General features: G+C 43.0%; 1 protein-coding gene across 2 annotated transcripts in view; it reads left to right on the top strand.

Annotated features, from left to right (window-relative positions):
• LOC139535992 (paxillin-like) overlaps window positions 1–14,734 on the top strand; it is a 56,739-nt gene that overhangs the window by 23,872 nt on the left and 18,133 nt on the right. Inside the window, exons 1-6 of one of the 2 annotated variants that reach the window (XM_071336038.1) lie at window positions 10,115–10,198; window positions 11,995–12,185; window positions 12,459–12,544; window positions 12,627–12,757; window positions 12,946–13,147; window positions 13,342–13,480. In XM_071336038.1, coding sequence (XP_071192139.1) covers window positions 12,661–12,757; window positions 12,946–13,147; window positions 13,342–13,480 — 438 coding nt within the window. In that variant the 5' untranslated portion in view covers window positions 10,115–10,198; window positions 11,995–12,185; window positions 12,459–12,544; window positions 12,627–12,660. Of the gene's footprint in view, window positions 1–10,114; window positions 10,199–11,994; window positions 12,186–12,458; window positions 12,545–12,626; window positions 12,758–12,945; window positions 13,148–13,341; window positions 13,481–14,734 lie in introns of those variants that run through there. The other variant, XM_071336037.1, reaches the window with a different exon arrangement.

Here is a 14,734-nt window from a genome sequence, read left to right as displayed (position 1 = left end):
GAAGACCCAGCCACGACCCATCTTCAATGCTCTTACTGAGGGAAGGAGGTTGTTGGCCAAGATCTCGCGATACATGGCCCCATCCATCCTCTCCTCAATACGGTGCAGTCGTCCTGTCCCCTTTGCAGAAAAGCATCACCAAAGAATGATGTTTCCACCTCCATGCTTCACGGTTGGGATGGTGTTCTTGGGGTTGTACTCATCCTTCTTCTTCCTCCAAACATGGCGAGTGGAGTTTAGACCAAAAAGCTCTATTTTTGTCTCATCAGACCACATGACCTTCTCCCATTCCTCCTCTGGATCATCCAGATGGTCATTGGCAAACTTCAGACGGGCCTGGACATGCGCTGGCTTGAGCAGGGGGACCTTGCGTGCGCTGCAGGATTTTAATCCATGACGGCGTAGTGTGTTACTAATGGTTTTCTTTGAGACTGTGGTCCCAGCTCTCTTCAGGTCATTGACCAGGTCCTGCCGTGTAGTTCTGGGCTGATCCCTCACCTTCCTCATGATCATTGATGCCCCACGAGGTGAGATCTTGCATAGAGCCCCAGACTGAGGGTGATTGACCGTCATCTTGAACTTCTTCCATTTTCTAATAATTGGGCCAACAGTTGTTGCCTTCTCACCAAGCTGCTTGCCTATTGTCCTGTAGCCCATCCCAGCCTTGTGCAGGTCTACAATTTTATCCCTGATGTCCTTACACAGCTCTCTGGTCTTGGCCATTGTGGAGAGGTTGGAGTCTGTTTGATTGAGTGTGTGGACAGGTGCAGTTAATACAGGTAATGAGTGGAGAAAAGGAGGGCTTCTTAAAGAAAAACTAACAGGTCTGTGAGAGCTGGAATTCTTACTGGTTGGTAGGTGATCAAATACTTATGTCATGCAATTTAATTACTTAAAAATCATACAATGTGATTTTCTGGATTCTACTCACAGTTGAAGTGTACCTATGATAAAAATTACAGACCTCTACATGCTTTGTAAGTAGGAAACACTGCCGATTTTACAGTTTATCAAATACTTGTTCTCCCCACTGTATATATTTGCCTGACTTGTCACAGTTTCCCGGCTCTTAGTGACCAGTTTGGGTTGTCTGTACTCTATCTGATACTGTGGTAACTCTGGTATTTTGTGTGCCTTTTTATTTTTGAACACACTCAGCCTCTTGTGTGTCTGTGTGTGCTCAATTTAAGATTATTCCGGGACTTTTTGGTATGCATTAGGTTGCCTGAATGCATTTGGTTGCCTGAATGTGTTTACTCTAGTTTTAGTGGGTAGGCACCTGTGAATGTTGTCGCAGAAGTGGCTGGAATTTCTGATGCACGCACAATCCCAACAGGATTCTGCTTCCTGTCACTGACCTGGAGAGGGTGTGTGTGTGTTTGCAGCATCTCTCAAATAGCTTGCCAGCTCATGTCATATTCACAAGCCACTCTACTGACTGTTAAAATGTCCGTTTTAGTAAACCTACTCTGACACTGGAGGCTCAACATCTTTCTTTTTATTTATTTTATAAAAAAAATATATATATAAAAAGTGAGGCGGCGATAGCATGTCAGAAATTCCCATACACCTTGCTGCCCATCAGATAAGATAATGAAGAGAGATGGGGCATATAGTTGATATACAGAAGGGAGGAATGCTCAACATAACCATGGCAGATTTTCTCTCCAGCTTTCATTGCCTCTGTCCACTCTCTTGTTGGGATGACTGACATATATTGGCCTATTAACAGGGGTGCAACTTTCACTGGGGACAGGACATATCCCCCTCCCCCACATTCTGAAATGACATTTTTGTCTCCCCTGGTGATACAAACGAGGCAACGGTGTGCTTTAGAACCAAGTGGACACCTCAAAGTGGTCTTGTGTTTTTGAAGTGTTTATCCGACTGGATATAAAAATAATACTAATTATGTCCCCCCCCCCCCAGTTGTGCCCCTGCCTATTACAATACATGTCCCTTCTCCCTATATCAAGTAGCCTATGTTCAAGATGGTAACACAATGACATTTAAAGCCCTCATGTTGACAGTTCTGCATAAGTCTCTCCCTCCCTCTCTTTTACCAATTCAATGTCGCCCTCTTCTGTCTGCAACATACGCTGTTTGATTTAGACTAGAATGAAGCAGAATGGTGAAAAAATAAGCAAACCTGAAACCCATTAGCTGATGGCATCTTATCTATTTTATATACTGGGTTAGCTACACATATCATCCAGCATGAACATGTGTAGGAAAAAAGCATTTATGGCTTACATGGGTGAATAATTGACGACATTTTGTCAGTGTGGCAAATTTATTTTGTTTGCTAATCGTAACCTAAAAGCAAGGGATATTTGAAGACATGATCATTCAAGACACAATAATTGAAGATGGGTAGAAGTGTCTTGGCGAAGGCCTGCCTTTTTACATGGATAGGCCCTTTGAAAAAGTTTTTATTTTATTTTTTTACCTTTAATGACATGCCACTGGCTTTGAGGAAAGCCAGAGTGTCTGTGTATGTGGATGACTCAACGCTATACATGTCAGCTACTACAGCGACTGAAATGACTGCAGCACTTAGTGGCAGTTTGAGTGTGTGGCAAGGGATAAGATATTTCTAAAACTAAAAGCATTGTATTTGGTACAAATCATTCACGAAACCCTAAACTTCAACTAAATCTTGTAATAAATAATGTGGCAATTGAGCAAGTTGAGGTGACTAAACTGCTTGGAGTAACCTTGGATTGTAAACTGTCATGGTCAAAACATACTGATACAACAGTAGCTAAGATGGGGAGAAGTATTTCCATGATAAGGTGCTGCTCTACCTTCTTGACAGCACTGTCAACAAGGCAGGTCCTATAGTCTCTAGTTTTGTCACACCTGGACTACTGTTCAGTCGTGTGGTCCGGTGCCACAAAAAGGACAGGAAAATTGCAATTGGTTCAGAACAGGGCAGCATGCTCTGTCTGTCTGTGTCTGTATGTGTAATGAATCCTAAGTGGCTCTGTGCTCACGGCGACATCGTAATTAAGAAACACAGTTCATTTGAACTGGGAGGGAGTCTCCACGGTCACACCAACCCACTTCTGTTGTGGCACCCTTCAACTATCCTCTAGTCTTCACTTCATCCAGGTGTCAGCCTATTGTTTAATATTTGTGACTGACCGGCTCAAATCGGTCTTATGTAGCAAAATTTGAAATCTTTTTTTTTAATTTTTTACATTGGATAAAAGTAGATACTCAGAGCTAGAAAATGGTATGTCATACACTGCAATTGAGGAACAATGGGAAAGTAATTCTGCTTTGAAGGTTGATCAACTTGTAAACTCACTTTTGAGAAAAGGGCCATTGAACGTTTTGGTACCTAATGTTTCTGTCCTGCCCTTGTCCATAGCCTCTTTGTCGCAAAACTCCCTGATCTTCTCAAAACAAATAGTTTGTCTAGCTGTGTCCAGTCCAGGTGGTGCTTGTACAGGCAGACCATCTATGGGAGGAAGGATGCGCAGCAGCTGAAACCTGGTCCCGACAGTCCGACCGCTCCTTGGCGACAACACCAGGCTCCAGAGCATCGAAGCTGTAAAACGGGGAACAAAAAAATCTGACATTACAACCCTGCACAACATCAATTCACCTCCCAAGTTTAGATAAGAATAACCTCATACAATTAAAGTAATTTTTTACCTAAAGTGCTTGTACTGTTTGATCTGTGGCAGCGGCCTGAAGTACAGAGTCAGGTGTTGTTGCCAGCCATAGCTTTCCACCAGCACCGTAATATCCTCCAGTCCAACCAGCTGTGGGATGTTGACCTGTCACAGTGCTGTCCTTCACAACACCAGCAATCTCAGTGTTCACTCTGGTCTTTCTGAAGCGTTGCTTGATGAGGCCGAAGCACCAGTCAGGGGCAAACTTGGTGTGGCCTGTGATCAGGAAGTGACGGTCCAGATTGTGGTGGAGCTTGTGCAGGGTCCACCAGGCACAATACCAGAGCACAAACTTGTTCTTGTTTTTGCCACTGCAGTTTTCACAATTCAGTTCCACACGTGTTTTCCTAAAGCTGTAGTTGGTGAAGAAATGGTGCATGTAGTTGACTGCGCTGCTGCCTTTGCTTGCTTGGGCCAGCTCTCTTCTTGACGACAGTATGACTGGTAGATGATAGTCAGGCGTGTTCTACTGATTTGATGCTGAAAAACAAATTACAGACAAATATTTTAGCATTTTTATACAATAGATGTGAAATGGCATTCTGAGATTTCACTATACACAGTTCATACAGGTAATGTTAGTTACTGTCGCTAACCAGCCACCTAACTTCAGCTGGCTAGCTAACAGCAGGCTTTAACTAGCAGTACAAACCGATTGTCATACCTAGATAAAGTTAACCAATAGGTTCAATGTTAGTTAACTGCATTACGAGCAGCTCATTTTATAGACTAAAAATGCAACACCGCAGACCAATCCAAACTCATCTTTCAGCATGTCCAGCCCACACATTATCTCAGCCAATCATGGCTAGCGGGAAGGTTGCTCACTTTCTCTGTGGCTAACCAACTAGGCTCGTAATTTAACAATTTTATTTGTATTTACAGATGACATACAAGTTTGATATTAAGGCACATGAAAGTTCACATGTTCGAGAAGGCATTTCTGCCCAAAAAATTATTAAAAAATGTACGTTCAAAAGGCTCTCCTGTGAAGTCGTGGCTTGCGACATAAGCCTAGTTTCCTGAATCGGGTCACATTTGGTCGTGATGGAACTGCAAGGAAAAGTCTAGAACCTTCTTTGTGGTTGCTGATCCTGCAGTTTGGTCATGCTCTTCACCCAAGCACATAAAGCTCTGGTGGTGGGTATATTTAGGGGCTTTAGGCTTCTTATTTTAGCCAGGGGATCTCAACCTCTTAACAGGGAGCTCAAGTCGTCCTAGTTACTGTCTGTTGGGTGACTGGTTTAGGAACTTGTTCTCCAATACGGCTCATGTCTTTTTGACTGTATATTACAGTTATGGAATGTCAGCATTTTATGGAAGAGGATTGGTTTAGTATTCTGAGGTTGAAATGCTATCTCCCAGCTGCAGGTGAGCCGAGGAGACTCTTGCCATGTCCAAATACCCATACTTGTGTTCTAAATAGTAGGTTGAGTATGCTAAAAATAACGTTTAATATTATGCAGCATTTAGAAAATAGAGTACTGGGGATGCGCTACTGAAATCAACGAATAGCAGGAAATGACACGTTCTCATTATGCTTAAATAGTATAAAACATTCTATGTGAATTTTCGAAAAACAAGTATGGTTTAAATGCCCGGATGTTAACCTCATTTTGGCTTTTCAACTAGTATAATTCGATGCACGCTGTCCACAATACATTGGAAGAGGTGGGCTGTGCGTGATCGGCCCTAGCTTTAGTTGTAGCCAAACAACAAAACTAGGCTACTTAATTGGGAAGATACTGAATAGCGAAGCTTCTGCAGTGGTGTTCAAATGTAGGATTAGTATTATTTTTTTATCCTTAAAATGATTGCGTATTGCATCGTAGGATAAATCTTTTTACAAAGTTGATTTGTTTTCTCATTTGAAGAGGGTTTCTTGTTCGCTTGGCCTTCGTCAGAGCTTTTAAACAAATACTAAACCATCTTTTGATTTCTGAATGTATCAGGATGTGGCTGCGTTGTAGATGTCATGTTAATCAGACCTTTTTGATTTGAACATATGGATTCATGGGCGCCTGACTGTCAAAGTAGGGGTGAAGAAGAAAAAAAAATCTGCTGAACAAAAATATAAACGCAACATGTCAAGCATGATGGAAGGCTACTCTGAGTCAGGGAGAATCCCAGTTGCATACCCCTCGCGTCCCCTCTACTTTTCATAACCCTTTGGATAAGAAAGCCAGAGGTCCGGCCCCTCTAAACTTTCCACCAATGGGTTTTGAGAAGAAAGAAAGAAGAGGGGACACAAGCAATTGAGATTCTCCCAGGGGCAGTGATACAGCGAAGCCGCTCGTTTCGATCAGAAGCAGTGCCTCCACTTGACAAATCTTTGATCAAAGATTGGCCGCTTCATGGGTGTAAGGCGCATGTACACTAGCAAGCGGTAAATTGCCACGTGCCCGCTTAGGCCTCCCATTGTGACTTGCTTGTGGGCGTGCATATAGCAGCACGTTCGATTGTGCGTCAAGAATTCAGCATAGCAAGTTTGTATGACGGTCTGGTTATTAAATTGGTTAATAGTTCAATAGTAATATGGTCTAAAACGCTCTGGTGACTGATGGGGGGGGGGGGGGGACCTTGTGAAGGACCTTGGGGTCGTGATAGGGGCTGCACCAAATGTTTGATGTATTATAATAATTGTTTATGTTGTATTAATAGAAGGGGAAGGGCTATAAGACCCCTCCCTCACTACATCTATAGGGTCCTGGACTACAGACTAGCAATATACAGTTGAAGTTTACATATACCTTAGCCAAATACATTTAAACCCAGTTTTTCCACATTCCTGACCTTTAATCCCAGTAACAATTCCCTGTCTTAGGTCAGTTAGGATCACCACTTTTTTATTTTAAGAATGTGAAATGTCAGAATAATAGTAGAGAAATATTGATTTATTTCATCTTTTATTTCTTTCATCACATTCCCAGTGGGTCAGAAGTTTACATACACTCAATTAGTACTTGATAGCATCGCCTTTAAATTGTTTAACTTGAGTCAAATGTTTCGGGTAGCCTTCCACAGGCTTTCCACAATAAGTTGGGTACATTTTGGCCCATTCCTCCTGACAGAGCTGGTGTAACTGAGTCAGGTTGTAGGCCTCCTTGCTCGCACACGCTTTTTCACTTCTGCCCACAAATTTTCTATGGGATTGAGGTCGGGGCTTTGTGATGGCCACTCCAATACCTTGACTTTGTTGTCCTTAAGCCGTTTTGCCACAACTTTGGAAGTATGCTTTGGGTCATTGTCCATTTGGAAGACCTATTTGCAAACAAGCTTTAACTTCCTGACTGATGACTTGAGATGTTGCTTCAATATAGCCACATATCATTTTAAATTCCTTATGGTGCTATCTTTTTTGAAGTGCACCAGTCCCTCCTGCAGCAAAGCACCCCCACAACATGATGCTAACACCCCTGTGCTTCACGGTTGGGATGGTGTTCTTCGGCTTGCAAGCCTCCCCCTTTTTCCTCCAAACATAACGATGGTCATTATGGCCAAATAGTTATATTTTTGTTTCATCAGACCAGAGGACATTTCTCCAAAAAGTACAATCTTTGTCCCCATGTGCAGTTACAACCGTAGTCTGGCTTGTTTATGGCGGTTTTGGAGCAGTGGCTTCTTCCTTGCTGAGCGACCTTTCAGGTTATGTCGATATAGAACTTGTTTTACTGTGGATATAGATACTTTTGTACCTGTTTCCTCCAGCATCTTCACAAAGTCCTTTGCTGTTGTTCTGGGATTGATTTGCACTTTTCGCACCCAAGTTCGTTCATCTCTAGGACACAGAACGTGTCTCCTTCCTGAGCGGTATGACGGCTGCGTGGTCCCATTGTGTTTATACTTGCGGACTATTGTTTGTACAGATGAACGTGGTACCTTCAGGAATTTGGAAATTGCTCCCAAGGATGAACCAGAATTGTGGAGGTCTACAATATTTTTTCTGAGGTCTTGGCTGATTTTCTTTTGATTTTCCCATGATGTCAAGCAAAGAGGCACTGAGTTTGAAGGTAGGCCTTGAAATATACATCCACAGGTACACCTCCAATTGACTCAAATGATGTCAATTAGCCTATCAGAAGCTTCTAAAGCCATCATTTTCTGGAATTTTCCAAGCTGTTTAAAGGCACAGTCAACTTTGTATGTAAACTTCTGACGCACTGGAATTGTGATACAGTGAAATGATCTGTCTGTAAACAATTGTTGGAACAATTACTTGTCACGCACAAAGTAGATGTCCTAACCCACTTGCCAAAACTATAGTTTGTTAACAAGAAATTTGTGGAGTGATTGAAAAATGTGTTTTAATGACTCCAACCTAAGTGTATGTAAACTTCCGACTTCAACTGTAGATATTCCATAAATCTGCCGTTTCCAGCTACAATAGGCATTTACAACATGAACACTGTCTACACTGTATTTCTGATCAATCTGATGTTATTTTAATGGACAAAAAATGTGCCTTTCTTCCAAAAACAAGGACATTTCTAAGTGACCCCAAACCTTTGAACGGTAGTGTATGTTGAACTGGAACGAAGTGATCAGTTTCTGTCTAAATAGGATAGATGGGCTAAGGTATCTGTGATAGTCTGCCTCAACAGTCTGAGTATGCCTAGAACTCCATTCCTATTCTATTCAGAGTTTAGAGAAATGTATTGAATTGTAAATGAGCTATTATCATGCTGGTTAATGCGATGCAAGTCTGTTGAATTTGGAAAAATCCACCAACACTCGGCCCCGCCCCACCTACTGAGCGAGTCCGAATCCGTGTTGTTGCGGCCATGGCATACTGCATAATTTTTACTAAATGGTACGTGCTAAATAGTATGCAAAGAAGAGTGCTTAGTGTACAGTTTTAAGTATGTAGTATGGGTATTCGGACACAGCCTCTCCCTCATTCAGGGTACTTTTAACTTCTACTGCAGTTCCCTCCCGACCTCTGGATGGCCTAGTAACAGGCAAGAGTGCACAGTCCTTGGCCAAGTTCCAATATGCACACTAGCACACCCCTTAGAATGCATTCCCAATATGTTGCTTCATTCTGAATGAAATTTGAGTTTGGATATTAGAACAGAACATGTGAATGGCTGGCTGGGAGCTGATGTGTCATGGCATGTTCCTGTGTGGGTCTGTTGGTAGAGCATGGCGCTTGCAACTGATTGGATTCCCATGGGGGAGCAGTATAGAAAAAGTATGAATGTATGCACTCACTACAGTAAGTTGCTCTGGAAAAGAGCATCTGCTAAATGACTAAAATGTAATATGTTCCCCTCAGCCCTTAGGCGCACAGGACTGACACACTTTTGTAGGCCTCCACACGAATGCTTAGGTCTACAACAAGAAATGTCAAAACCCCAGCCTCCTCCTGTTGCAATCTGTTTCCTTCATGTTCTGAGGCCTTAGAACTACCATAAATAATTACTGGAGGCTGGTCTTGGTCTAAAGACTCTCTATTCTACGTATTTGCTTGTAGGTGTACTAGTACATAACCTTCCCCACAAAAACCTTGTTGAAACTCCTTCCGCTGGAAATCAACCGTAAATGGATCTTTGAGCATTTCTGTTGCCCAGAATGATGGCTGACTTTTTGGATGCTGCGGTTTTTTACTTTCCCTCACCCTTTGGGCAGTTGGTTGGTTGTTAGGCTATATATTTCCCCTTAAAGGGAGTATCTGGCTGTTGGAGAATAAACACCCGGCTCTGCTGTGTCCAGAATCAAATCCACTGAGATGTTTACAGTGTCTCGGAGTCAGTCAGCAAACTACTCTGCTTCGCTAACCCTGTCATCATCCAGCATGCTAATGATGCTAACGCCAACTCTAGCCAAAGTGGATCCAGTGCTCAGCCCAGCTGTCACCATTGTCTGTCTTTGGCCTCCATGATTCCTTGGGCCATGGGATACTCTCCATTTCAGCCACTCATACTGATGAGGGAGTGTGTTATGATGTTAAATGACCTGGTCACTGAACTCAAGCACACTTGGAATGAACCTTGAGACCGACAGAACAGCAGCCCGTGTGAAGGAAGGGTTAATTTGATTACCACTCACACCACTCCCTCTGTAGGCATGGTACTCAGAGACCATATCATTCTTTTCTACCCATTCTCTCCCTCCCTCTTTCACAACTTTCCTTCCAGCACTGCCACAACTTTTTAATGTTTCTCAGGCTTTCTTGTAATGCGCCGTCGAGTTGGCTCTAATTGCCTAGTTTGTAAACCGTTATTTGCAGCAGTCGTGTGAGTGTGAACAGACTCTTACCTCAGCCTTCAGAGAGCCAAGAAGGCTGAAACTCCAAATTGGCATAGCTAGGGGTAAACCTAATCCTCCCGCTGCCACAAAGTGACGTCTCCTCTCCTTCCCTTTCCTCCCTCCCCTCTCTCTCATTATCAGTCTCTGGTGTTAAGGGTGGCAGTTCCTGCCTGTCAGCCAGTGGGTTTGGGTTGCTCTCTCCTTTGCATTCATCTCTTCGTCCTCCCTGGGTGTGTATGTGCTAGTCTTCTTCTTTATCGCCTCGGGTATGTTGTTTCCACTAATGTTTCTCTTGTGGTTTCCTTTTTATTTCTCACCTTTTGTCATCAGTTATGTTTAGTGTGACCTTGTATTGTTAACTTCTTGAAGTGTAGGTGCATACATATGTTGTTCACAGTTCATTTATGGTTTGGGCTTGTTTGTTCTGTTTATTGTTGATGACTGAAGTAAAGTCCAGTGGAGAGTAGAGTAGGGAACGTATTCGTAGTGCAGAAGATGGTCAGTTTCACACACTTGTGAAATCAGAGGCAACTGCTTAAGAGAAGTAATCTCAGTATAAGGAACATGGGTGTGTAACGTTATGGTGGTTGATACAGAATTAGTGTGGATAATGTCACCTTGCTCATTCTCTTCTTGCCCACCAACTGGGTGGCTAACTGGCTAGCCATTTTCTTTACCCGGATAGAATGACTGCATTTTATAGTGGGAAATTGTGGTTGGGTGTTTCTTATGGGATGAACATGATCTAGATTGACCATGTCTATCAAGGTGGAAAGCAACAATTGGTTGGCAGTGAGGGGATTACAACCTGACCAGAGAAAGCTGTGGTAGACGACCTACTTAAAGCGATTTTAAGGATTTCTATTTAGGAAAATGTAGAAACCGTTTACTAATAGTGTATATAAATAGTTTATAAAGTACACTTTTTACTGTAAAATGTTACCAAAGCTTATGTCTCGCTGCTGTCTACTTCACATCTATTAACAGTGAAACTTTGTGAGCAGCAGGGTAAATGAGTAACCAAAGGTGTGGTAACAGTGCAGATGATTCAGTGAAGTGGATTACTACCCTGCTGCTCCTCCTAAGATGTCTAAATGTTGCTCACATCTGGCTGTGTTTGGACACGTTGGGAAAGTGCCAGATCATCAAGCTGTCAAGTGTACTTATTGATGACTAGGAGGAGGATGATGATGATGATGATGACAGGATCACAGGTCATACCATGACAATATAAAATAAACCTGCACAACAAATTCATTTGAAACTACAGTAGACTAGTGGCGGGCTTGTCGTCCGTTATTGATTGATGAGAGGTCTAGGAATAACCTACTTTTTTCAAATAAAACTTCTCCTTGAGAGATGCAATCAAATAAGTGAAGGGTTAAAGTTGATTTTGGGGGTCTTCTAAAGACTCCCACCATTGCTTTATGTTATTAATTTGCTTACGTGCCATTGTACTTATTCTCACTGTATAGCTGAATATTGAGGCCTCTGTCTGTGTCTAGCTCTCTGCCAAAACCCACAGCCCCGCGTCGTCGTTGAGAAAAGGGACTGAGGGTGATAGTGAGAGACAGCTTCTGTTTTTCTCTGAAACAAGGGCAGATTTGCATGCCATTGAGACAGGTTCTCAGAAACCTTGTGTTAAGAATAACTTGTTATTTTATCTGCACATGCAGGTTTGGACATAGGAGATCCCACCATAAGGTGTGGGGTATATAAGATCCTGTCTTTCTTTTGTTCGGGGCAGAACTCAGGAGAGACATCAGTTGTATGTTTGATCTTTGACTTCTGTCTACAGCTGTATTTTGATTAAAGTTGTTATGATTTATAAGTGCACATTTTGAGTATTCCTTATTTCTTAAGTAAATAACGGAGCCCAGAAAAGTGGAACCAACATAAGCCAAGGTGATTTCCCAATGTTTGGTGTTGTCAATCTTGTCAGGGATTTTCTGTTTACACCAGGTCAACTTTTGAAAACTTTGCTTTTGATTTATAAGGCCGGATACATGAGTCTACCAGGATAGGAATTAATATTAAAAGGGTCTTACTCTTATGTTCCTAGATGCATTGCTGGCGGACTTGGAGTCGACGACCTCCCACATCTCCAAGCGGCCAGTGTTTCTGCCGGACGAGACACCCTACTCTTTCCCCACGGGAGGACAGGCCCCTCCCCCTGTACCACCACCTCCCTCTGCTGAGGCCCTGAATGGAACCTTGCTTGACCCCCTAGATTCCACCCCCTTGTGCAAACAGGTACAAACATACATACATACATACATACATACATACATACATACATACATACATACATACATACATACATACATACATACATACATACATACATGTGTTCCCATACACACACAAGGCTGGTGTGGGTTCAGGCTTTTGCGCAAGTTGGTAACCGATCTGATTCAACTAATAAAATCTTGAAGACTGAGCAAAAGCCTGTGCCCACATGACACCCTCTCACCCATTTACCACTTTACCTAGAACACTTCTAAATATGTACCTGTCCTTTCTTAGTCCTACAGCCCTGCACAGAAAAGCTTGTGGTCCAGGGACAGCAGTAGCCCCCCCTTACCCCAAAGTGAAGAGGACCACGTCTACAGGTAATAATGATCATAATAAACAATACACTTCATGTAGCGACACATGACAAAATGAACATCAGCTGTCTGTTGGTTCCTGCAGCTTCCCCAACAAGCAGAAGAGTACGGAGGCTGCCATGAGCTCCTCCCTGGGCTGCAACCTGTCGGAGCTGGACCGGCTGCTTCTGGAGCTCAACGCTGTGCAGCACAACACACCATCCTTCCCCACTGAGGGTACGCTACACCATAATGTGTGCATCCCAAATGACACCCTATTCCCTATATAGTGCACTGCTTTTGACCAGGGCCCACACGTAGAAAACCCTATTTGGTACATAAAAGAGTAGCACTCACCAGTCTCCTTCTCATTCACCCACTGGAACTTGCCAATATGTAAATATTTTTCTCCTCCTGTGTTGCAGAAGAGTCTGCTCCGCCCCTCCCTTCCAGCAGCACCACCCATTATGTGCAGGCGAACGGGGTTTCTGGGGCAGGCAAGTTGCCTCGCCCCACCATGGAGAAGCCAAAACGCAGCGTGGCCACCAGGCCACCAGTCATCGAATACGTGCGCCCCAGCGCCAAGAGCCTCCTTGACGAGCAAGAAAGTTCTGTTCCCTCTCCCATGTAAGGATTTGGGCTTGTCCAAAATGTTGCTATTCCCATACATTGGGGGACAATTGACTGCAAAGCAATGGCACTGCACCTCAAGTTCCTGAAGACAGTTTAATCTTACTCAGATTGTGCTATGTCCTGTGTGTTCATGTTTGCCTTTGGTCATTTAACGCTCATCATTATGACCTAATGTTTGTGATCTCTAGCCCCACCCCATTGGTTGTAGAGAAGTTGGGGGAGGAGGAGACGCCTTCCCAGCTGCAGGCCAGAATCTCAGCCTCCTCCGCCACGCGGGAGCTTGACGAGCTCATGGCCTCGCTGTCCGACTTCAAAGTCCAGAGCAACGTAAGTTTTTTACAGAAAGATTTTTACGAGGGTGGGTGAATGAGAAGGAGACCGGTGAGTGCTACTCTTCATGGTGATCACATTAAACATTACATAATACAGAACATCAATAGACAATAACAGCTCAAGGAGAGAACTACATACATTTTCAAACAGCACACAGCCTACATATCAATACATACACACAAAATATCTAGGGTGGATGGATGATGGGGGTGGGTGGGGTGATAGATGATAAATGATAAAGAGCACTATGCAGGTACAGATTGGGTGAAGTAAGTTGAGGTGAAATGTGAATTCAAATAAATATATCGATTAGAAACCAGGTGGTGGAAAGTCAACTCTGAGGTGAATGTGTTGCTTTAAAAGGGTAGGTTGAAGATTTATTTCTGGCATTGATGTGTGGGTTCTTCACACAGGTAGAATCCTGTGGTCTAGAATGTAATGTACATTGAGTCGGGCATTTACTACCATTTGCCTTATCAATCCCACAATACAACAACTTATTTACTCTAACCAGGTTTCATTTACTTTTTATGCGAGTAAAGGATTTTTTTTAAATGACAGGCCTGATGGAAACTGCTCATTTGTCTGTAAACTTTCCAAATGTCGACAAAACAAAATACGCTTGCTTGACAAAGTGGAATCTTTTTGTGTCTGTAAAATGTATTATGCGAAACACCTTTTATGCGCATATATGATGCTATTCTATCAAAGTAGTGCATTTGGAAAGTATTCAGACCCCTTGACTTTTCCACATTCTGTTACATTACAGCCTTATTTTATAATAGATTGATGAGGGAAAACACTATTTAATCTACACAGTACCCCATAATGACAAAGCAAAAACTTTTTTTGCTAATGCATTTAAAACTATAACGTTTTATATAACTATTCAGACTCTTTACTAGGTACTTTGTTGAAGCACCTTTGGCAGGGATTATAGCCTCAAGTCTTGGGTATGATGCTACAAGGTTGGCACAACTGTATTTGGGGAGTTTCTCCCATTCTTCTCTGCAGATCCTCTCAAGCTCTTTCGGGTTGGATGGGGAGCATCGCTGCACATCTATTTTCAGGTCTCTCCAGAGATGTTCGATCGGGTTCAAGTCCGGGCTCTGGCTGGGCCACTCAAGGACATTCAGAGACTTGTCCTGAAGCCACTTCTGCGTTGTCTTGGTTGTGTGCTTAGGGTCGTTGTCCTGTTGGAAGGTGAACCTTCGCCCCAGTCTGAGAACCTGCTCCAGAGCACTTAGG

The sequence above is a fragment of the Salvelinus alpinus genome, chromosome 12 (assembly GCF_045679555.1).
Source record: "Salvelinus alpinus chromosome 12, SLU_Salpinus.1, whole genome shotgun sequence".
NCBI classification, from domain to species: Eukaryota; Metazoa; Chordata; class Actinopteri; order Salmoniformes; family Salmonidae; genus Salvelinus; species Salvelinus alpinus.
This window is presented reverse-complemented; position numbering and strand designations above follow the sequence as displayed.